The following is a 25,648-nucleotide window of genomic DNA, read 5'->3' as shown; positions in this document are numbered from 1 at the left end:
GTGTGTGTGTGTGTGTGTTTGTGTGTGTGTGTGTGTGTGTATGTGTGTGTGTGTCTAAACATACAGTGGGGCGCTAAGACAACACTGAATATCCGGGATCCAATAGCTAAATGAAACTATTTAATCTAGTTCACCAAAACATGTCTCATGTCTTTCTTTCTTCTGTGGAATACAAAAGAAGATATTTTGAGGAATGTCTCAGTGTTGTTTGTTTTATTTTGGAAATTCAAAAGGGTTTCATTTAAGTTTTTTTTTTTATTTTTTTATTTTTATTAATTTTTTTTTAGGGGTTTTTTTTTTTTTTTTTGTTTTTTGTGAGGATATTGTGTTTTTTTCAAAATGTGAATATATGTGGTGTCCAATGTTATTTGGACCTCACTGACTTTTAAATTAACAAAACAAAAACAACAAAGCAAAATATTTTAAGAAATGGCTTCATGTTTTGTTTTGTTTTGTCAATATAATGAAAGTCAGTGGGGTTTTATTTTGAGAAATGTTCCAGTGTTTTATTTTGTATTTTGTTAGAAGATGCTTTGAGAATTTTATTTTGTTTGTTAGAAGATATCTTGAGAAATATTTCAGTGTTTCAATGTTTTGTTTGGTTTTTGTTTTGTCTTTTAATTTGTTAGAAAATATTTCAGTTTTTTGTTTTGTTTAGTAAATTCAACAGGGTTTTATTTAGAATTTTTTTTTTTTAATTAGGAGTTTTGTTTATATGTTTTGTATTTTGTAAGAAGGTATGTTTCAGTGTCTTGTTCACAAAATGAATGTCATTGGGGTCCAAAATTAATCACTGATTTTAAGAGGTCAGATGATAAAATGGGGGGGAGATCCCATGTTTGATCAAAGCAAATCTGCAACAACTGCAGTTAAAAAAATAAAATAAAAAATAAATAAAAAACACTTTGAAGACCTTAGCAACCACATAAGCCCTAACAACCACCAACTGCACCCATATAAGAATTAGTTAGGTGCATTGCATAATATTTTTATAATTTAATTCTTATAAAAGAAACTGTGTGAGTCCTAATATATTTTATCCTGACAACCCCTAAAAAATCCCTTAAATCTCTTAAAAAGACTCATGTTCTTCTATCACCAAATCAATTGTTCCCCCAAACACTCCTGGTTGTCATGTCCGTGTTTTACTAATGAAGAGGAAACAGATTGTGACTGGTGTGAGTCGTCTGCACTCGCAATGAGAGAGGCATCAGAATTCAGCTCCAGTGGGGCCTGATTTTTGCATATATACAGGCCATCTGATACACCCTGTCTGCTGCTGTCTCTCCTGTGAGCACGTCCTCATTTCATCTGGATGTGATGCTACAGGTTTTCTCATACTCAATCTCAGTAAACAGTGCCTCAGTTTTCTTTTTTGCTCCAACAGAATATGAGTATCTGTTTAGCTGCTGCAGTACTTCTCTAATTTAGAACTTCCTGCCAGTATAATATTTTGAATCACATTTTGATATAAGAATACACATTTTTCCCTCTTGCAATTTCCCCAAGATTAAACAAGCACTTAGCATTAATTTCGATTCAAATGGCATTCTGAGGTGACCTTTTAGCTTTTGAGATGTGTGTCTGCATTGCTGTTTGTGTCATGAGTCTTTAATGGCAGAGTGTCACGCTGAAAGACAGACCGCAGCAAGTAAAACTCAACAGCGACTAATGACCCTGTTTGGCTTGCAGAAGCCAAACAGGTCTATAATCACAGCGCCCTGACATTTGATCTATCTTCAGAGTGAAGATGGAAGGTCAGCCTTCTACTGTAATTGCAAAGATTTCTCTTGCCTGTAAGAACGTTTCATATAGAAGCTTTGCTAAATATAAATGCGCTGCTGATGGTCAGTAAACAACCTGGGCATTAAAAATATCAGTTCTGTGTTCATGAGTTTGTAAACGTTTAATGACTAGCAATATATTTAATACACTGACAATATAGCATTTTAGAATGATTTCCGTATACATACATACACCTATATATATATATATATATATATATATATATATATATATATATATATATATATATATATATATATATATATACATATATATATGATTAATAAATCAGCATATCATATTTTTTACAGTCCTACAGCTCACTTCATTCATCCATATATTCCTCATTAATGAACTGTTTACAAAAAACACCACTTTTGGTTGTTTAAGAAACTGTGATATTTATTTCAAAATGCATGACCTAAAAATCAAAGTCTGTTTCTCTGGGTTAAAAGCTAAATAAGGCACCATACTTTTATGGAAAACTGGGGTGGAGTGGGGGTGGAGAGGATCAGGCAACAAGGTCAACAATTTCAGCCTCGACCCACATGCATGTCAATTACTTTTGAATGTCCAGAATTATAGGCTGCCCACTGCTCTGGGTGTGTGCTCACGGTGTGTGTGTGTGTGTGAGCATGTTTGTTCACTACTCACTGCTGTGTGTGTGCCCTTGGATGGGTTAAATGCAGAGCACAAATTCCAAGTATGGGACACAATACTTGTCCACACGTCACGTCATGTCCTTTCCTTTTTTTAATAAAAGCCTCGCTGGGTTTGAAGCCATGCATGTGGATTTAACATCCTGTTATTGGACCTAAAAATTTTGCCAGATATATATTCAGTGATATAGAGTTTCAGAGACTCTGTCTGTGATTGGTTGGCATATAGAAAGGATATGAAGGGGCTTTGAGAGCTTTGAAGAAATGCGGTAACTATAAAATGCTTGCAAAGCCATGGCAACACAATCTCGTCCCTGCAGACCCCTCAGTTTCTCATTCTTCAACTGAAACAGACATTTGTGACATGTTGAACAGGACAATTTACAGTGCCGGTTTCTGAATGTCTTTTTCAGGGGTTTCATGGTGTGGGTGCAAATACATATTTAATCTAATCTTAATTGAATCTAGCATTTTGCAAAATACTGCATAGTTTGATTGGACGCACAACCTCACATCAATAGCAAAACACATGGAACAGAAAGGAGTGTCTGAGATAAAGAGAAGGACAATTCATTAAAATATATTGAGTTATATGTGATAAATTAACTTGTTATTCATGTTAGTTTCATATGTTTTTTTTCTAAAAACATTACCATTTTAATACCGTTATGCCATTGTTAAAAGTGTTAAATTAAGAACGCTAAACAAGCCATGTATTGAAACTATCTATTAAAAAGTATGTTTTCTTTACACTTTGAATGTGAGAGTACACATCTTAATCATCATTTTCAAAACACATTATTTTAGATATACATTTATTTAATGTTTTAGAGGGTAAAAAATTATTTTGACACATATCATGAATTATTATTTCATCTATAATTATATTTTTTTGGCTGAACCGAGCTTGCATGTTAGTTGCACCAGATGCCTTTGTTGGTCACACCACATGACTTTTGGCAGACAAAAATCTTTCAAATACTGTTTTAATAATAATAAATGATTATGCACAATTTTTAAGTACGGTTTAATAATTCTGTAATTTTAATGGGAAGAAAATGCTTTTTCTTCATTGTAACGACAGGAAGTTGTACCACCATGACATTTATTTTACTTCAAAATTGACCTCAAATCAAAAATATATTTTAATTCATGAATTAATAACGTTCATCACAGAAGATATGTATTTAAATTGCTGCATGACTTGCATTTTAATCTATCCAGAACGAATGAACAAAAAAACAATCAATAAATGTCCTTTTGTAATTTACCCGCATGTACTAATATTGTATGACTTTATTTCTTCTGTGGAACATCAAATAAAAACATTTTGATAAATGTCTCAGTAGTATTTGTTTTGCTTGTTTTAGTTTTGTATTTTGTTAGATATTTTGAGAAATGTTTCAGTGTTTTGTTTTTCAATTTGACTATTTTAGGAAATTGTAATAAAAGATTAGACCATCTTTTAATTCTCATTGTGATAACAGGACAGTATCATGAATTAAAAACATGTTCATAATAGAAGTGGTGTATTCAAGTCATTAATTGTGTGATTTGCATTTTTAATGTGTTTTTGAATTAATCAATGTATCCGGACAAAAAACAAAAACAATAACAACTATTAAAACATTAGCAAAATTCAGTTCATCATTCCAGTGAGGCTGTTTTCTCTGTGGCCTGTGCATTTTACCTTCATTTTGATCCAAAGTCAGTTGACTTCCTCTCTGAATGGCCCAGAGGAGCGGCTAAACTTCAAAGCTTTGAAGGGAACGGACTGATGTTCCTCTCTCAGCCGATAAAAGGTGCTTCATTTTGTTCTGAAGAGCCAAATTGGCTATAGATTTTGAACTGTGTGCATGTATAAACCTATTTAATCATTTCCACCTTCATTCAAAAACTGTTTGCTATTTACAGTAACAAATACTGAGAAGATCCTGGTGTGGGACTAATGATTAGAAAGCAATTTGTGTGAATAATTCAAATTTCAACAGAAGAGAAGTGACATTTTCAGGATCATCATCAACTGTTTGCAAATCTAAACAGTTTTTAGTCCAGTGTCTCTCTGCTGGATCACTGTTGGTGTTTTCAGCCCCTCCTCTTCTACACAGTGGGTTTGATGTCTGTGCTACCAAAACCAGCCATCGGCCTCCTGGGAGTTTGGAGGTCTTCCTGACATCAGATGGAATTGTTCAGTGCTGCTGCCCAAAGGACAGAGCAGTGCAACCTTCAAATGTTACTCATAAACAAAAACAGACTTCTGAACTTGGAATTTCGAGTAAGAACGGGACGTGTGTGAAATCATACAGTAGTCCCAAAAAACATTTCCTGCTGTGTTTCTAAAGAGCGCTGCACTGCAACTCTATTGAAGCCAAAATTACAGTTCCTTTCCTTTTCCCCAAAAGCATGTACACTAGAAAAAGAAAACTGAAAGAAAACATTTTAGGATTATACATCAAGCATTACTCTCTAAAGCTAGATTTTCACATTTTATGAAGAAAAACTGAGTGGAAAATGTAAATTGCATACGAAAGTCAATGAGAGTTTTTGGAGGTTGTCTCTGATGCCATAACAGGGTTATTATTAACAAAAAATTAAGGCAAAAAAAACCTTTGTTACTTCAAATAAAATAACTGTTAAATAGAATATAATATATATATATATATATATATATATATATAGATAAATAGAATAATATATATATATATATATATATATATATATATATATGTGTGTATATCAGCTAGTTGGCAAGTCAACATTTCCCATTTTCATTTAGTTTAAGTACTAAAATAACTAAAACAATTAAAATAAAACTAATAAATAAAATCAATATATGTATTAAAAACTAATAAAAAGACTAAATAGACTAATAAAATCACTAAAATTATAACTAAAATTAAAGTAATTAAAGATATTAACAAAAATAATAATAGTATATCAATTATACAAAAATAACATTGTGCCATAGCAGTCCAGTTGTGCTTCATGTTCTGTATCAAATTATGTTGTAGAAAGGAAAATATAAATAATGTACAATAAATTAAAATAACATCAAAGTAAGCAAACGGTGAACAATGAGTTGAGTTCAAATAGTTCAAGTATAAGCTTGCCTCAGCAAAGTCCACTGATAACATCTAAACTTGAACTTTTCTTCAAAAAGTGATGGAATACCTTTGATATCCGTGAATATGAATGTTTCCACGGGTTCTTGCTGTGCTTTGTTTCAAAGCACCACCATAGCAGTCATTTGTGGATGAATGTAGTTTATGCTGTTTTGCAGTTCTTGTTTCCATGGACACCAGATTTTTTCCCACATCTTGGGACACCAGATAGTTTGGTAGGTATTGTGAAGAATATAGCAGTTGGAGGGTAAAACAAACATTAAACAATAATGATGGTCACATGCCATACATTAGAGAGTATGATATTAAAATACCATGGTGTTACTATTTGACACAATCACTGTACGATGACAACATAAGAGATGGTTGTCAAGCTGAACTCATTATGGATCAGTATAGTGCGAGGGAATCAACTACCCAAGGTCCTGAAAACTTTCTAAGGACAAGCGTGTTTTTAAGCTCTAAAAATAACGTAATGCATCAGACTTCACAGCTCTGTTCAATGTCTAAACTAATCAATCGGACAGTTTCGGAGTGAATCTATAAATACACGGTGTCTGTCTGTCTTAAATGCATAATGGATTTTTCACCTCCCTGTCCAAACTGTGACATTTACAGAAGTTGCCTCTGGACGTCCCAGAGTAAATGCTGAAAATTTCCCAACCAGATCCAAAAGGTCATACACTATTGATCGCAATGATGTATTCACATCGCACAATCTAATCTAATAATGCAAACATGCTTAAAGGGATTCTCCACCCCAAAATGAAAATTTTGTCATTATTCACCTACCACCATGTCGTTCCAAACCCATAAAAGCTTTGTTCAGCTTCGGAACACAATTTAAGATATTTTGGATGAAAACAGGGAGGCTTGTGACTGTCCCATTGACTGCCAAGTAACTTATACTGTCAAGGTCCAGAAAAGTATGAAAAGCATCGTCAGAATACTCCATCTGCCATCAGTGATTCAACCGCAACGTTATGAAGCAACAAGAATACTTTTTCTACACGAAGAAAACAAAAATAATGACTTTATTCAACAATTCGTCTCCTCTGTGACTCTCCAAATCACCGTAGCGCCATTATGGAGAATATGAGCTGAATGAAGGCAGTGTATGCTCTTCTGTGTCAGCCGGGCCACACAGATGCGCTGTTCTCATTTAAATCAAAGCATAAATACACATAGAAAACATCTTGTGTCGCGGCAAACACAGAATAGCTTACACAGTTTGTGTTCAGTGGATATTCTCCAAAATGGCGCTGATTTGGAGACACAGAGGAGACGAATCGTTGAATAAAGTCGTTATTTTTGTTTTCTTCGTGTACAAAAAGTATTCTCGTCGCTTTATAACATTACGATTGAATCACTGATGTCAGATGGAGTATTCTGACGATGCTTTTCATACTTTTCTGGACCTTGACAGTGTAAGTTACTTGGCAGTCTATGGGACAGTCTCAAGCCTCTAGGTTTTCATCCAAAATATCTTAAATTGTGTTCTGAAGACGAACTAAGCTTTTACGGGTTTGGAACGACATGGGGGTAAGTGATTAATGACAAAATTTTCATTTTGGGATGGAGTATCCTTTCAATGTTACACAACAGAACTTTTGTGCTGGTGTCAATGAGGTGACATTCATTATTTTGCCTGTATTTAAGTTATTCACGGCAATTCGTACATATTTTACGAGGTGGCTAATTCGTACGATTTCGTACGACCACACTATTTTTTACGAGGTGGCTAATAGCCAAATCGTACGTATTTTACGAGTTGCACATTCGAAATGAATTTGTACGAATGACCTACACCTAATCCCGCCCCTAAACTTAACCGTCACTGGGGTCTAGCCAAATCGTATGAATTCGTACGAATTAGCCACCTCGTAAAATATGTAGCTACGAATTGCCGTGAGATAGCGTTGGTTATTCAAAAATATCTCTTCATTGTCAATTTCTGAATTAAAGTCATATTGAAACTTGTGAAGGTAACCAAAAACTATGAAGTGGCAAGAACAGATGAAATTTAGTTCACAAGAACTAGCTTGTGACACAAAGTATACTTCGGTTTTTACGCGTACACGAGGGTCCGCGTGCATTGTGCACACGCAAATTTCGTACGCGCGTACTGGCGCACTATCAGATTTTTGTAACCACATGCGCATTGACTTGGTCTTGCACTAATCAGTTGTTCCACAAAGATGGTAACACTGCCCTGGGCCGTTGTTTCACAGAAGAAGACGAAACTAAAGAGACAGAACAATAACAACTAGCCGGAGACTGCAACAACAGACGCCCGCATCGATAAGCGCTTGCGTGAGGGGGTTATGAGAGATCCGCAGCTTTTAAGAGATTTTAAAAAAGCTTTTTAGTTTAAAATGATACAAAGACATCTTTAATCAGTCATAACGTCTGGAGAAAAATAAATCAGACGCTGGACAGATGAAGCTTTCTGGAGTGCGTGCGTTTGCGCACACTGTTAATCTCCGACGCATTTAACATTACACATCCAACATCCAACACACACACAAATTAACTTTGTTGATTTGTTAGCCTACTTATAAATTATATAGTCTATCTAGTCAAATGGAGTAGCCCTAAAACCGTGATATTGAAATCTACCTTGAAAAATATACTGGAAAATAATGATCAAGACATTTTGTTTTAATTAATGGTCACACCACTTGTTGGTTACACCATTCTTTTAAACTAGATTTCTCCTTTTGTCATCTCGGACATCCTCAGCCGTCACTGAGCCGCGTGTGTGCTGCTGCTGTAGGACCTGATGTGATCTGATCTGACGCACTGAGCACAATCTGGAGAGGTTGAGGTCACACACACAGTCCACCCCTGCGCTCGAGACCAAACGCATCATGATCCGCCACAAACGGGACATTTCGAGCAGAATACCGCTTCAGAGGTTAAGTTCCCTGACATATCCGGACGCAGAGCTCTGAAGAGAAAAATGCATGATTCATGATGAACTGGGATGTGGTGGTTCATCTGCTCCTATAATATTCCTATAAAACAATGGCTTGCCGGACTGGATGCTGCTGCAGCATCGGAACTCTAAATGAAGATAACGCCAGATTTCTCATGCTGGCTTTGTTGATCATCATCTACCTGTTATGTGGCGCAGCGGTGTTCTCGGCGCTCGAGCATCCAAAGGAGAAGCTCGCCAAGGAGAGATGGGCTCAGAGGATCGAGCAGTTCACCCACAAGTACAACCTGAGTCAAGACGACCTGAAGAACTTCCTGAGGAACTACGAGGAGGCCAGTGTGGCGGGGATCCGCGTGGACGCCACCAGACCGAGATGGGATTTCGCGGGAGCTTTTTATTTCGTCGGAACTGTGGTTTCAACTATCGGTGAGACAAAAATATATCAGACTGCAACATTTCACAAGCTGTTTTAACCATTTATAGTGATTCAGACAGAGGAAGTACAGTAACGTGCAACAGGTGCTTGTATATCGCATTCAGACAATAAAACGTTTTGTTTCAGTGGCACTAATGTGAGCTACTGATATTAATAATATAGTCTACATTCTAGATTTGAATTAACTCGACTAGATTTTAATTTTAAACAGCTATTAATTTTTGGGGAACGCGGCTACATTTAGGCTACCCATTTGTTTGTCCAAACTATATTTTGTATTATATAATCTTAAATACATAAAAATTTCATTATGCATTATCTAAATAACTTGCCCATAACTTAAAACCCTGTCATCGACAAGATATTTTGTCATCAGATATTTGTAAAATGAATATCATAATAAGCCTCCTTTTCTTTATTTTCTCTGCTATAAGTTAAATATCACACAGAGTGTAAGTTTTATAGTGGTTTCTAATAATTTCTAATGATTTATTATATTTTTCTTAATTCTCAGCCACGAGGTAATGAGATTCAGCAGATCCTAAACCACTAAAATAAAATAAAAAGAATAAACTTTATGTGATGTGCAAATTGATGTTATTTTGTAAAGATTTTCTGTCAGACTGTTTTGACAGCTCAGTAGATGGAGCTGAAAATCAGTTTAAATCCATTATAGTCTTTTTCATTTATTCATTGAAGTGAGTTGTTTGCTTGTCAACATTTATAATAGGCTATATATTGATGAATTATTGTTGTTGTTGTTGTTGTGTTTTTTGTTGGGGGAAAAAAATTTTGTGGATGTGGATGTGGATTTTAATATTTTTCTTTTTTGTGAAGTGAAACCCTTTCAGAATTTATCTTTATAAACCAAGTTTATTAATTCTCAGCATGTATCAGATTTGTGTTTGCAAAAGGGTTAATGAAAATATAAATTGCATCAGATCTTATTTCCATGCAATCTATCTTCTGGCAGTTTGTGCGTAAAAATGAGATGCTTTCACAAACACGCAGAGCATGGGGAGAGTTTATTTTAGCCTCATTAATAATTACTCTGTTACCCTCTCCTCCAATACTTTAGAGATTTTAGAATACAGACAATTCATACCATATGAACAGTAGACCATTATCAATGATGCAGTTATATAATGGTGCGAGTATGTTGTCTTTGATTGTTCAATTTAATTCATGCACCTAATTTCAGGTTATTAATACAACGAGAAGCATACTAGGAAAGGATCTTTCTAAATGTGCCAGTGGATGGTAGACATGCTTCTCATAAAAAAAAGAGAGACCTGCATGTGTAAATGGTAAAATTATTAATGCAAGAAAAAAACTATAGAGCGGTAAGGCTGCCGTCACCAATGGCAACCTGTTTCTAGTGGTTTGTGAGGAAAAGAAAGTGGAGTTTTCTGAATGGTGGAGGTGATTGGAGGCTGGGGTTCACGTGGGATTTGGAGCACATGCTTCTCATTAAAGGACAATTACAGCTCAGTTTCTAATTAGTCCCATTCCTGCTTCCTGCAGCATGACACGCCACAGCAGCTGCATGTGTTAATCCACCGTAGTTCTGCAATAAACTGAAGGTCTGTAGTGGTTGATGTTTATTATGAGTATGCCCAACACGTCATCTACATCAAACATGAGCTTCTCAGTATGGTTGAACATCTTTAGGGTATATAAACTAACTTAATAATACACTGGCAAAATACACTGTAGTTTTCTTTTTTCCCCTCAAATCCCACTGGCCAGATCTGATTATTTCTGTTTAGACTGCAGTCACTTTTTCTAGCACATCCTCATTGGATGTCATGGTAACAACGCAAACTTATTTAGCTTAAACATGCGTGAAATTTTAGCAATGGATATTTCGCACTGATTATGTTTTAATGAGAGCATTTCCCAAATCTGAACACATTTGTCACAGTCCAAAGCAAAAAAACAACAACAACAAAAAACAACAACTAAGGAATATGGAACGTTTTAATGTTGATGTAACAACACTAAAAAACAAACATGGAATCCAGTCTAAGTGTTCAGACTGAGAAGCATTAACAAAAATATGATTTTAAAAGAGTTTCAAACCATGTACGGTTGGTTTAGATCAAGCTTGTGGATTTCTTTTTTTATATACTGTTCAGACTACAAAAAAGTAAACAGATTTGAGTCAAATATAGGCAAAAAATCTGAAAGAAGGTACGATGCTCAAACCAGGACTAAACATCACCAACACTAAATATATTAAATTACAAAATATAAAATTATATAAAAATAAAATTATTTAAAATATTATTTAAAAAGTACAACAAAAATATAAAATTAAAAAAATAAATAAACACTAGATAAACACAAGATATTATACAATTATAAAATTATATAATTATATGAATATATACACATTATAAAATATATATATATATATATATACATACATACATACACACATATATATATATATATATATATATATATATATATATATATATATATATATATATATATGTGTGTGTTGAATGACATTAAGAATTTTTTCCAACAACCTGTATTGAATATTTTGCTTGCTGTACTTTATAATAAGTAGTATTGAAGCATTATAAAGTCTAAGATGCTCATTTAATTTCTGTATGTGCCACAGGTTTTGGGATGACGACACCTGTCACTATTGCTGGGAAGATATTCTTAATCTTTTATGGGCTTATTGGTTGTGCTGCCACCATTTTATTTTTTAACCTCTTCCTGGAACGTGTCATCACGGTGATTGCATTTGTTTTGAAGTTCTGCCACGAGCGCAGAGAACGCAGCAAAGACGGCCCACCTCAAAACTGCCGGCGTCCTTCCACCGGCAACAGAAGGCGGCGCACGAACAGCTTGGCCGGCTGGAAACCTTCAGTGTACTGCGTCATGCTCATTTTAGGAGTCGCAGCCATCGTGGTTTCCTGCTGCGCGTCTGCTATGTATTCGGCGGCCGAGGGTTGGGACTACCTGGACGCCCTCTATTTCTGTTTCGTGGCTTTCAGCACCATTGGTTTTGGGGATATGGTGAGCAACCAGCGTGAGATGTACAAAGCTCAAGTGGCCTACAGGGTGGGCAACTTCCTTTTTATCCTAACAGGGGTGTGTTGCATCTACTCACTGTTCAACGTCATTTCCATCGTGATCAAGCAAGTTCTCAACTGGCTTCTGCGGAGGCTGGAGACTCCCTGCCGCTGCCCGGGCCGAGGGAACCGCCATCCACGGAGGAATGTGGTCGTTCCAGGCCACATGAGAACCAGACGGGACAACTCCATCGAGACTGACGCAGTCAATGACAGCGAGGCTGATGGACGGCGAATGTCTGGAGAGATGATCTCCATGAAGGACTTTCTGGCCGCTAATAAAGTTAATCTGGCCATCATGCAGAAGCAGCTGTCAGAGATGGCCAATGGACATCCTCGCCAGTTAGGGAGCAGCTCACGTCACAACGAGTTCTCCGGAGGGGTTGGAGCGCTGGGAATCATGAACAACCGACTGGCAGAGACAAGTGTAGATAGATAAATCCAGCATTTAGACATGTGAAATAACCAGACGAACTCCACAGTAAAGCATGACGACTTTTTTTCCAAACAAAGACAGGCAAATACCATAACTCTCATCCTTTGGGTCTCATTCACTAACAGTTGTGTATAAACATTCTTCTGTACATGCGCAGACAAGGTTAGCTTGGAAAATGTATGGTGGATTGACAACAGGTGTGTACAGGATTATTATAGTTAACAGGAAAAAAAGATAAAATATCTAAAAAAGAATCACTTATTTTAATGCAGCTAGTTTCCAAATCAACATTTCTCATTTTCATTTAGTTTTATTCGAAATATTAACTTAAACTTAAGTTGAAATAAAATTAATAAAAACTATACAGACCTTTCAAAAAAAAAACAATAACTAATAAAAATGACAATAGCACACAACGCAATTACTAAAACATTTACTAAAATTAAAAAAATAAAATAGTAAGGGACTAATTAAAAAACTATACATATCCTTGTGCTATTAAATATTTATATATCTAAGACATACATTATAGACAAGATATTTAAATATGTAAGAATATGTTCACTATACTGTTTAATTTTTTATTTTTTTAGAATGATTTCTGAAGGATCGTGTGACACTGAAGACAGGAGTAATGATGCTGAAAATTCAGCTTTGCACCACAGGAATAAATTAGACTTGAAAATATATTAAAATAGACAACTGTTATTTTAAACTGTAATGTATATTTCACTTTATGTTTGATACATTCCCAGTGGTTTCTGAGGCCACTAGGAGTCTTAAATCCTTAAGTGTAAACATTTTGATAAATCATGATTTCTGAGCAAGAATGTTCGCACAGTTAGTGAACGAGACCCGTTTTTAATGTATTGCTGCTGATTTTGCTTCAGTGTTGTGTTTATCATCTTTCACACTAATCTCTCTAATTGAGCCTTTGTTAACTTGTAGTGCATTAATCTGCAAACAAACAGATGTAATTTATTACTAGGCCTTAGTTCTCTTGCATATTTCAGCTCTGTCACAGTATGCTAATAGGTTCATTATGCCTAACTTATGGGGAAGAGCGACATTTATGCATTAGTTCACACTGCATTAGTTATACTGAGAATCTTTAATGGAACTTTTCTACGAACTTCATAGACAGAAATCTGCATGAATAATGTCTTAATTCATTAATGCAACGAAATCATGAACTTTGTGTCTTCCTCATCAAACTACTGGATAAGTCATATCAAAATTGTACTCGCTTCGCAGATAGATGTACTGTGAAAGGACATATAGATAGGCTAATGAACACCATTATAGAACAGTTTGTGACAAAATAAAGAAATAAACCTTGAATTGAATTATGGTCTTTCTTATTGTCTGTGAGTCTGTATGTGGCTCGTCCAACATGAAATACTTATAGAGCTAATGGTTTTTTTCCACTTAGTGGCAGCACTCAGACATAAAGATGGAATCGAGAGTCTTCAGATCAAATTACCAGAGCTACAATATGTCATGATGTTAGGGGGTTGCTATGGAAACACTAACTCTGTGCAAGAGGGATACCTCGTATCCACCAGCCTCAGATGGTAAAACACTGATAGCAGTGAATATGAGCTCCATGGGTGAGATGTTTGAGTCTGTGAGTGGTCAAGTGAAGACCCCCTGTGAACCTGCCAAACACATCGAAGGGGAAATCAGAGAAACAGTGTGAAATGGAAAAAGATGGTTGTGAAAATAGCCCATGCAGGACCTACATTCAGTAAATAGCTGCGATCCTACAAACAAACATACATGACATATGAGCTGTTGAAGTTCATATACCTATGAACCTAAAACAGTTCGGTAAAGTTGGTTTTATATTCGCACATAACTTTCTAATTACTTGTTCAATAAAATTGATTTTTGCTAATTATATTCAGCGACATTATTGTCAGCCTACTACATTTTTCACAATTGATAAAAATGGCTGATTGTGTATTGTTATATAGTATAAGTATGTTTTAATGGCATGCTTACTTCCAATGTAGTGTGTAAAACAAGATATGGACCGTCTAAAAAGTTTAGTTTTTTTTTCATTGTGTGCAAACAGACAACTACATTTTAGCCAACTACAGATGTACCAGCAAATATCACTCACTTTATATCTTCTAATGCTATAGATTTTCCTTTAGCAACAATAAACATTGCATTATAATCATTGTTTGAAAAGATGTTTAGGAAATGAAAAAAAATTAATGTAGCCTACATGAACTGTAATTTGGTAAGTGGAACATCACATGTAATCTCCTGCACTTCATTTTACAACTGTTTTTATTTATTTATTTGCCTCAAAATGAACAAGAACTGTGTTGGTGTGTTGGTTTTAACAATGACATATGATTAATTTCAATAGATTTTGAAAGCATGGGCCGACTGCTCCAAATCAAGTAGGAACATCTTCTACAGAACATACTACAGCCCATGTCTTGCTGAGGTATTCAACCACCTCTGTTTTTCTGGTTTTAAGTGTGATAATGCCTTAACACAGTGTAACAGTGTTCTCCAGATGTTGAATGAAAAAAGAAAAGGCTAAACTTTTATGTTTCCCTGTTCTATTACTTTCAATGTTACTGTTAATATTAAACTTTCACAATATTACAATTCAAGTGCATCGGATGATGTTAACAGTCCTGCAGAACTACCACTGTCCATGGTACTGAATCCATCAGATTACTGACAAGAATTCAAAAAGCATGACAGCAAACAGAATGTTTATTTTGGGTGAACAGTTCAAATATTAGTGGCAAAACTTTTTTCAAGATGGTTACTTAATCATTTGCACCTCACATATATATTCAATTTATACCATCACTGTGTTTTATGGTTTTCTTCAATGGTACACCATCCAGTTCAATAACTTTCAGAAGGAGGGTCACACCGCTCCAAAACAAGTTGCTAAATATTTATTTGACCCTAAAGAACATACTACTCTTTAGTCTTTAATGTGCAATTATTTGCTCTATATGTTCAATTTCTACCATTACTGTTTTCTGTTGTTTTTTATTGAGACACCTTCCAGTTCAATATCTTTTGAAGAAAGACACTGACTTAACCATTACACGTTGTAAAATATTCATTTTACATTAAATAACACATTACAAGTTTTCAGTGTATTATTTGCTTTATATGGTCAATTACTTCTCCCAATCTGTTGCATTGGTTTCTTTATTGTCACATTACACGGTTCAGTATGTCTAATTAAAGAGACTAATTATTCTGGGACAAACTGTAAAACTCTTTAATGTATGAGTTTTTTATTTTCCCTGCAAATTTCCAATGCTATGTTTAGGTAAAGAGTAATATTTTTCTTTAATATACACACTGTTCCCCCCCTCCCATTAAACACGAAAAGGACACTCTGCATTGCTCAGTTTAAATCTTTTCTTTTTTTTTTATTTTGTCTATTTGCAGTTGGATGTACTTTGACAATTGCAAGAAAAAATACATCAACCAATTTGTAAAGTGTCAGGACCATTATGACGCCATCATTTGTACAGATTTTATTTAATTTTTTCCAAAAAAATGAGCCCAATAAAGTGAAAAAGTAGGTTATTATCAGTAAAGAGAAAGGAAGACAGAGGAGCAATTGTCTCACATTAGTACAAACACATTTGCTCACATTTAAACAAAGCATACAGTTCAAAAATGTGCTACAATGATTTGGTGGCCCAAATCAATCAGGTGAGTTTCCACATTATCATGGCCTGTGTAAAACAGTAAAAAAAGAGTTTCCACATTATCATGGCCTGTGTAAAACAGTAAAAAAAATTAAAATAAATAAATAATAATAATAATAACAATAATAAATAAATAAAAATCAGGCCTGTTTTAAAATAAAATCCCTTTTGTATGATACATAAATGGTCATGATACTGTATGATACGTCTCAACTTTAAATTAGTCAGAATGAGTCTCTACCAAAAGCTCTTGATGTATTTATCCCAATATACATCCTGTTTAATGTCATGTTCTATCCTGTTTGATGTAAAGTCTCTTTAATAATATGATGAGTTCAGTCGAATGGACAGTTCTTCAAGAATGAAAACATCAGTCAATGCAAATAGATTATGACATTACAGGATGTAAAAGATAATATCCAGTTTGTTTATTCAACACCTGGAGAGCACTGTTATTGGATTGTTCCCAAGTCTTTATTACACTTTTGTGTTTCATTAGTGTTTAGTGTGTTACATAAATACACTGCTATGTTACTTGTGCATGTATTGCATTAAAAAAAACAACTCTTGGCAAAAATCACAACTTAGCTGATGCAGCTGTATATAGCTCATTGGAGATCCATGTAAAAACAGACAGATTCTGAAATAGCTGCTATCCCTTGAATTTACTAGAGTTCAAATGCTTGAACCTAATTAAATTTAATTATGCTAATTTTATGAAGAACTATCTTTACTGCTGATGCTGTCTGTCTGCATGGTGCTGCTTTTACAAAGTTTCTCTAAATGGTCTAATAAAGTACTATTTAGGAACTTTTATTTTTTATTTTTTACGGTGGCCCAGTATGTGCACACCACAAAGAAATCGCCACAACACAACGCTAATAGGACGTTGTGTTGTGTGTTGTGTTGTGTTGTGTTGTGTTATGTTGTGGCATGAAAGCTGAATGTCCATGCATGGCCAGCAGGCCTTAGAATGAAAGTAAAAGGGGGGTTTGGGTGAAAAGGTGAATCTTTTGGACCAATGAAAATGCCCTCTCCTGGGTGCTGGGATCACCTATTTTGGCCAAGCATGATGTCTGGTAGTTGTCTTAGCCACCTTATCTGGTAGCACTGGACTTTTTTTGTGCTAGTCCATTGGCATCCAATCAAATTGTAGCAAACCGTCCTCCACTATGGCAGTTAGAGAGGGCTCATTTCATAAACTGGACCTCCTGAAAAGTCTCCTTTTCCGCTGGTGCACTACACACATATGTTCACATTTCAGCAAAGCATGCAGATTTGCATCTAGAAACTTGCCTCCATGACACGTTGACCAAAAATGCCAATCAGCTAAATCATGACATTATCAAGGCTTGCTTAAAAGCTGTGAACATGTTAGTCTTTCCATTAACGAAAAGGATCTGATGTCAGATCTTTGTGCTGTGGTAGGTAGGCTATACTGAGTTTGTTTCAGGCCAGCTATAAAAAGCAATGCACTTAGCATCTTCTCAAATTAGAAAATCTATAAAACTAATTTTTCAATAACATAAAAATTCAGAACCATGGACAGTGACAATTCTACAAGACTTACAAATATTAATCAGTGAACATGGATTATGATATTGAGTGAGTTAAATTTAAGATGAATACAGAAAACAACATAAACATAAAACAGAATAAACTATCTTTGTTAATTCAACACCTAGACAACAGTGTTATACCTCATTATAATAATCACAGCTCTGTATCACACAAAACTGTGTCAATGGAGAAACCCACACAAAATGTCAGTATAGGTATAGAACATATAAAGCAATACCACGTACAATAAAGGTTTGCAACATGATCTTTGAGACTAAATAAAGATTTTACCATCTTCCTTGGATGACTTGATGTTTTTTTCAGACCTATTGAACCGTGGAAGGTGTCCATGATGAAAACCATTGTAACACATAGTTTTAATTGAACATATAAAGCAAATAATTGTCCTCTGAAGAGTTGTAGTATGTTCTTCAGGTTAAAATAAACATAATCCACCGTGCTCTGTAACAGTCCACAGAGCCTTTTAAAAGCCACTGAACTGAATCATTTATTAACGCAGTACCAAAAACGTCATCTTCTATACATAACGTCACAAAATTATGACAAATACACATCGACAGGGTCAGACACTGTGATCCACTACAGCTAATATGTGCCCTATAGCTTACAGTGTTAATACTGTTTACAAAACATTTTGCCAGTGATAAATTACAGAGCTCTTCCTACCGTGAATAAACAAACGCGTTTCGGTATTTCACATCCTTTGTCCTATTAGCCTACCCGTAGTTACGTTTATTGTCAGGGACCAGCGGCGGTGAAAATGGTGAGTGAGCCAGCAGTTTATTTACCGGCTCGTTGTTTAATTTGTTTCCGTGTCTGTATTTTAATTCTGCAATTTGCAAATATAGTATGTGAAAGCTGTGTAAACGGGCGCGTGAAGGGTGTCTCTTAACTCTCTGTTTAACAGGTTGTCTGTGTTTAATACATCGATGTACGTCAGGATTAACAACAGCATTCATGTCTTCTGAAGAGATATTCGTCTTAAAAGCGTTAAAATCACTCTGCTAGCCCCAATAACAACCTAAAACGTCTCAAACCATTAATACAACTCACAGTTACTCAGTATTTGATGATTTATGGCGTATTTTTGCTTGTTTTATTCCTGCAATCTGGGCGGAAACGAGCAGTCCATCTCAGTGTAGTGTATTAGATGTCTTTCTTCTGTTACATTTAAAGTGATGGAAGTCACGTTTAAAAGTGTATGAATTTCATTGCATAGACGAAAAATATTAAACCAACTGACATCCTTATTATCGCAAGCGGATTATTGCAGAATTATATATATATATATGTATTAGATGTCTTTCTTCTGTTACATTTAAAGTGATGGAAGTCATTTAATTATGTGATGCAAAGCTGATATCGATCAGCCATTACTCCAGTATAAAGTGTTTATTGATCATTGTATATTTAAGTTGTGCTGCCAAATATTTTTTTGGAAACTATGACACTTTTTTTCAGGATTCTTTGATGAATAAAAATTTAAAAAGAACAGCATTTATTCAAAAATAAATATTTTCTTACTGTATAAATCTTTGCTATCACTTCTTAACAATTTAACACCTCCTTGCTGAATAAACGTTTTAATTTCTTTAAAAAAAAAAAGAATAAAAATTGACTGACCCCAAACTTTTGAACTGTAGTGTATATTGTTAGAAAAGATTTCTATTTTTAATAAATGCTCATCTTTTTAACTTTTTATTCATCAAAGAATCCTGAAAAAATGTCTCAGGTTCCAAAAAAACAACATTTTCCAGCACTGATGATAAATCAGCATATTAGAATGATTAGAAGGATCATGCGACACTTTATACTGGAGTAATGATGCTGAAAATTCAGCTTTGCATCACAGGAATAAATTAGATTTTAAAGTATATTTAAAACAAAACAACAATGTTTTAAACTTGCATTTTATAATGTTTTTACTGCATTTTTGCAAATAAATGCAGCCTTGATGAGCATAAGAAACAGTGTGTACAGGAATATACCTCTGTATTGTTCTAAATTTTATTATATTTTGAATGACTTTTGCTTGGGTTGACAAATGGGTGAAACTTAGTGTTTGGAAGGACAGTGGCAAAGATTGGTAAAGATTTAAAATTACAATACATTTTTGGGGCTGCACTGTGATCCTTAAATATGTCTTTTATGTCATCTAATGATTCTTGTTATAAATATGCCTGACTTGATTTGTGTGTGTGTATGAACTATTGTTACACTGAATGACTTTTTTTTTTTCTGTAGATCATGGTAAAAATTTGTGGTAGTCATTTTTTTTTTGCTCATATATATATACATATATATATTATATTACATACATACATATACATATACATATATACATATATATACACATACATATACATATACATATATATATATATATATATATATATATATATATATATATATATATATATATATATATATATACAGGACACATTCTAATTGTATGAAAAACAAATTTAAAGCTGTAGTTAAATACTAGACTATAACAGACTATATATCAGTGTGTATGAATATTAGACATGAATCTTTTTCAACACAGGGCCAGAGTCAAAGCGGAGGACACGGACCAGGAGGTGGAAAGAAAGATGATAAGGTGACCAAACATGACTCTGACGTTTTATAACAGCATCAGCCAGAGGTCTGTCCTCATTAAATGATTTACTCTATCATCATAACAGGACAAGAAGAAGAAATATGAGCCACCCATTCCAACCAGAGTGGGCAAGAGGAAGAGGAAGTCCAAGGGTCCTGATGCTGCTAGCAAGCTGCCTTTAGGTACAGGATGTGACTCTTGCTGTTAAACTCCACTGTCTTACATCAGATTTTCAGTTAGTGTCAGATTCTCTCTCTGTATAGTCACACCTCACACGCAGTGCAGGCTGAAGCTCCTGAAGCAGGAGAGAATTAAAGATTACCTGCTGATGGAAGAGGAGTTCATCAGAAACCAGGAGCAGATGAAACCTCTAGAGGAGAAACAGGAGGTGGCCCATCCATCCATCCATCCATCCATCTTCTCTCTCGCTCTCCTTTTTTTGTTCATTTTGTCTGTGCTGATAGTTATGTTTTTGCACTTCTTAGGAGGAGAGGTCAAAGGTCGATGACCTGAGGGGGACTCCTATGTCTGTGGGGACCCTGGAGGAGATCATTGATGACAATCATGCCATCGTCTCCACGTCTGTGGGCTCAGAGCACTATGTCAGCATTCTGTCATTCGTCGACAAAGATCTGCTGGAGCCAGGCTGTTCTGTCTTACTCAATCACAAGGTACAATACCCACCAGGATTTAATAGAAATAGGATGCATTTTTCAAACTTAAAGGGATAGGCCACTCAAAAATACAAATTAAGATATTTTGAAAGTCCAGGTAACCAAAACTTAAAAGATCCAAAAAGGTTATAAAGGCTATAAATGATATAGGTTATAAATGAAGTCCAGTCATCATATAAAGCAATTGTGTCTCTTCAGAAGGATTGGATTAAACCACTTGATTCATATGGATGCCTTTTTGGGTCTTTTAAGTGTTAGTTACCTGGTCTTTCAATGGAGGGACAGAAACCTCTCAGGTTTCATTAAAAATATCTTATAAAATCGTAAAAACATATCTAATTCATGTTTTGAAGATTAACCAAAGTCTTTTGGATTTGCAACGACATGAGGGTGAGTAAATATCTTGCTGTCTGCAACCATCTGTATTTGAATGCTGCTCTCCTGTAGATAATTCAGGATACTGAATGTTGGTAGATTTGCCTGTTAAATGATTGAATAACTTGTTGTTTAGGTCCATGCTGTCATAGGGGTTTTGATGGACGACACAGACCCTCTCGTTACCGTCATGAAGGTGGAGAAGGCTCCACAAGAGACGTATGCTGACATCGGTGGACTGGACAGTCAGATACAAGAAATTAAGGCAAACTAAAAACAAATCTTTATTGTTTCGCCTGGCGAAAATTATTGAAGCTGTTTATTTAATTTTGTAATTAAAAAAAAAAAAAAAAAAAAAAACGTTCTTGATATTTGAGTGGCTTAATACATGAAATATACAGCTGCCTTTATATTTTAAGAAGGGTGTCCCTCAGAAGGGGCGCATACGCTGGTCCATGCAACAAATATATAAAAAAAAAAAAAACTTCTGCTCTAGGAGAATGAATCTAGTATAATAGTTGCAATTTTTACAGGTGCTTTGTGATGTTTAATCAGGGAAAAATGAATCTATGCTGCTTAACTAATGTTTTGACCTGTAGGAGTCTGTGGAGCTGCCGCTGACCCATCCAGAGTATTATGAGGAAATGGGGATCAAGCCTCCCAAAGGGGTCATACTCTACGGCCCCCCTGGAACAGGTGAGTCCAACACCCCCTGTTTGTTTAATTCTTCTGATAATAACATAATCAAATAAGGGAATGTAGTGATATCACAAGTCTTGATCTATCATATATATCATATTTTCCTGGATGTTAGGTAAAACCCTCCTTGCCAAGGCAGTGGCCAATCAGACGTCTGCAACATTTTTGCGGGTTGTTGGTTCAGAGCTGATTCAGAAGTATCTCGGCGATGGCCCTAAACTCGTACGTGAGCTCTTCAGGGTGGCAGAGGAGCATGCTCCTTCTATCGTCTTCATCGATGAGATTGATGCCATTGGAACTAAGAGGTAGAGCAGTGTTATGCAATATTTTCAAAAAAGGAATAGTTCACCCAAAAATGAAAATGTATACACCCTTAGGCCATCCAAGAAGTAGATGAGTTTATTTCTTCATCAGAATGGGTGCCGTCAGAATGAGAGTACAAACAGCTGTTAAAACATCACACTCCAGTCCATCAGTTAATATCTTGTGAAGTGAAAAGCTGTGTGTTTGTAAGAAACAAATCCATCATTAAGACTAAAGAACCATTGCTTCCAGCTAAAATACAAGGCTTCTGTACATAATATTGTTTTCACCAGTGGAAGAGTCATCTCGTCTGAATCATGAGAGAAATATGCACAGATCAAGCACTGTTTACAAGCAAAAACAGTTCAAAACATTTCTAAACAAATATGTTGGTGGATTTTGATGTGAAAGGGCAACAGGGGATGGACTGGAGGAACGGATTCTTCATTCATATTTTGGCCAGAAGCGAAAGTTTAGAGTCGTGTGGATTACTGTGATGTTTTTATCAGCTGTTTGGACTCATTTTGACGGCACCCATCCACTGCAGAGCATCCATTGGTGAGCAAGTGATGCAATGCTACATTTCTCCAAAATCTGTTCTGATGAACAAACAAACTCATCTACATCTTAGATGGCCTGAGGGTGAGTAAATTTGAAGCAGAGTTTTATTTTTAGGTGAATTATTCCTTTAATAAAGATAGCATGTCATATACCCTGATTACCTCTTTGCAGATACGACTCAAACTCAGGAGGTGAACGTGAAATTCAGAGAACCATGTTGGAGCTTCTCAACCAGCTGGATGGCTTTGATTCACGTGGAGATGTGAAGGTCGTTATGGCCACCAACAGAATAGAGACCCTTGACCCTGCTCTCATTAGACCAGGTAAGATACTCCTGCACAACTCATGCTATGATGGTCAGAGCTTAGGTGCACTTTAGATGAACCCTCAAGGCATTTTTCTCTCTATCACCCTCAGGTCGCATCGACCGTAAGATTGAGTTCCCATTACCAGATGAGAAAACCAAGAGAAGGATCTTCCAGATCCACACCAGCAGAATGACTGTGGCTGAGGACGTGAGCTTGGACGACCTCATCCTGGCTAAAGATGACCTTTCAGGAGCTGATATTAAGGTATGTTAAGGGGTTTGGGTCATTTTAAAGTGTTGCAGAAAATCTTTGCTGCCCTCTTGTGTTCATTTTGTTTAAATGTTTCTCTATTATTTTCAGAATGCAGGAGAATTGTTATATATATATATATATATATATATATATATAAACACAGTACCATGAAAATGTTTTTGCCCCTTCCTGTTTTTTATATTTTTTGCATATTTGTAACACTAAAAAAAATTCAGATCATCTGTTATTTTTACATATTTTTTTAATGCAAGTAAATACAAAATGCAGTTTTTAAATTATGATTTCATTTATTAAGGAAAAAAAAGCTGTCCAAACCTACCTGGCCCTGCGTGAAAAATTAATTGCCCCCTCCTGTTAAATCATGAAATAACTGTGTTTAACCACGTTATTTTAGAAAGCGGAGTTAAATTTTACTAGCCACATCAAGGCCTGATCACTGCCAGACCTGTTGAATCAAGAAATCACTTAAACAGAAGCTGTCTGATAAAGTGAAGCATGCTTAAAGAGCAAAACATCATGCCGCGATCTAAAGAAATTCAAGAACAGATGAGAAACAAAATAGTTGACATGTATCGGTCTGGAAGGGGTTATAAAGCCATTTCTAAGGCTTTGGGACTCCAGTGAACCACAGTCAGAGAGCCATTATCCACAAATAGAGAAAACTTGGAACAGTGGTGAACCTTCCCAGGAGCAGACATAGTAACATAATTACTCCAAGAGCCCAACGACGACTCATCCAGGAGGTCATAGAAGAACCCAGAACAACATCGAAAGAACTGCAGGCCTCACTTGCCTCAATTAAGGTCATGATTCAACAAGAAAGAGACTGGGCAAAAACTGCATCCATGGGAGAGTTCCAAGGCAAAAGCCATTGCTGACCAAAAAGAACACAAAGGCTCGTCTCACATTTGCCAAAAAACATCTTAATTATCCCCAAGACTTTTGGGCAAATATTCTGTGGACCGATGCAACAAAAGTTAAACTTTTTGGAAGGTGTATCCCGTTACGTCTGGCGTAAAAGCAACACAGCATTTCATAAAAAGAACATCATACCAACAGTTAAACATGGTGGAGGTAGTGTGATGGTCTGGGGCTGCTTTGCAGCTTTAGGACCTGCACGACTTGCTTTTGGAACCATGAATTCTGCCATCAGTTTATGCCCTCAGTTTATGACATGTCCAGCCATCAGTTTATGACCTCAGGCTCTAGCGCACTTGGGTTCTGCAGCAGGACAATGATCCCAAACACAGAAAAAACAAAATTAAGGTTTGGAGTGGTCAAGTCAAAGTCCGGACTTAAATCCGATTGAGATGCTGTGGCATGACCTTAAACGGTCCATTCATGTGGCTGAATTAAAACAATTCTGCAAAGAAGAGTGAGCCAAAATTCCTCCACAGCGATATGAAAGACTCATTGCCATTTATTGCAAATGCTTGATTGCAGTTGTTGCTGCAAAGGGTGGCACAACCAGTTATTAGAATTGGGGGCAATTACTTTTTCACGTAGTGCCAGGCAGGTTTGGACAGCTTTTTTCCCTTAATAAATTAAATAATTATTTCAAAACTGCATTTTGTATTTACTCTGGTTATCTTTGTGTAATATTAAAATTAGTTTGATGATCTGAATCATTCAAGTGTGACAAATATGCAAAAAAATAAAAAAAACAGGAAGGTGGCAAAAACTTTTTCACACCACTGTGTATATACATATACACACACACACACACACACAGTATTTCTCATGTATATCTTGTATATCTCATCTCTTGACTTCCTGTCTCTTCAGGCCATCTGTACAGAAGCAGGTCTCATGGCCCTCAGAGAACGCAGGATGAAGGTCACCAATGAGGACTTCAAGAAGTCTAAAGAAAATGTTTTGTATAAGAAGCAGGAGGGCACCCCTGAAGGCCTCTATCTCTAATCTAATCTATCTCCACTTTTCATGAGAGCGCAGCACTCGTCTCTTGAGTGCACATTTGGCTAAAATTTTCGGATGCTTTTGTCTGCCAATTTGTTTTATTTTTGTTATTGTGATCAGAAAATAAATACTAGAACTGTATCAGGGAGATTTGATTGGATTGTTTCTTTTTTTATAGCTCTC

At 35.6% G+C, this 25,648-nt stretch overlaps 2 protein-coding genes across 2 annotated transcripts; both read left to right on the top strand.

Moving 5' to 3' along the window:
* Positions 1 to 7,752: 7,752 nt before the first annotated feature.
* On the top strand, positions 7,753 to 14,032 carry LOC109072239 (potassium channel subfamily K member 13-like). The gene is made up of 2 exons (XM_042777493.1): positions 7,753 to 8,930; positions 11,573 to 14,032. The coding sequence occupies exons 1-2, from the start codon at positions 8,594 to 8,596 to the stop codon at positions 12,469 to 12,471; spliced, it is 1,236 nt and encodes a 411-aa protein (XP_042633427.1). The 5' UTR covers positions 7,753 to 8,593; the 3' UTR covers positions 12,472 to 14,032.
* Positions 14,033 to 18,400: 4,368 nt separating this feature from the next.
* On the top strand, positions 18,401 to 25,606 carry LOC109072233 (26S proteasome regulatory subunit 4). Its single transcript, XM_042777491.1, has 11 exons — positions 18,401 to 18,516; positions 20,302 to 20,355; positions 20,441 to 20,537; positions 20,619 to 20,743; positions 20,841 to 21,026; positions 21,541 to 21,669; positions 22,004 to 22,100; positions 22,219 to 22,408; positions 23,139 to 23,290; positions 23,385 to 23,539; positions 25,334 to 25,606. The coding sequence occupies exons 1-11, from the start codon at positions 18,514 to 18,516 to the stop codon at positions 25,466 to 25,468; spliced, it is 1,323 nt and encodes a 440-aa protein (XP_042633425.1). The 5' UTR covers positions 18,401 to 18,513; the 3' UTR covers positions 25,469 to 25,606.
* Positions 25,607 to 25,648: the final 42 nt, after the last annotated feature.

Source organism: Cyprinus carpio, chromosome A20, assembly GCF_018340385.1.
Source record: "Cyprinus carpio isolate SPL01 chromosome A20, ASM1834038v1, whole genome shotgun sequence".
Taxonomy (NCBI): domain Eukaryota; kingdom Metazoa; phylum Chordata; class Actinopteri; order Cypriniformes; family Cyprinidae; genus Cyprinus; species Cyprinus carpio.
This window is presented reverse-complemented; position numbering and strand designations above follow the sequence as displayed.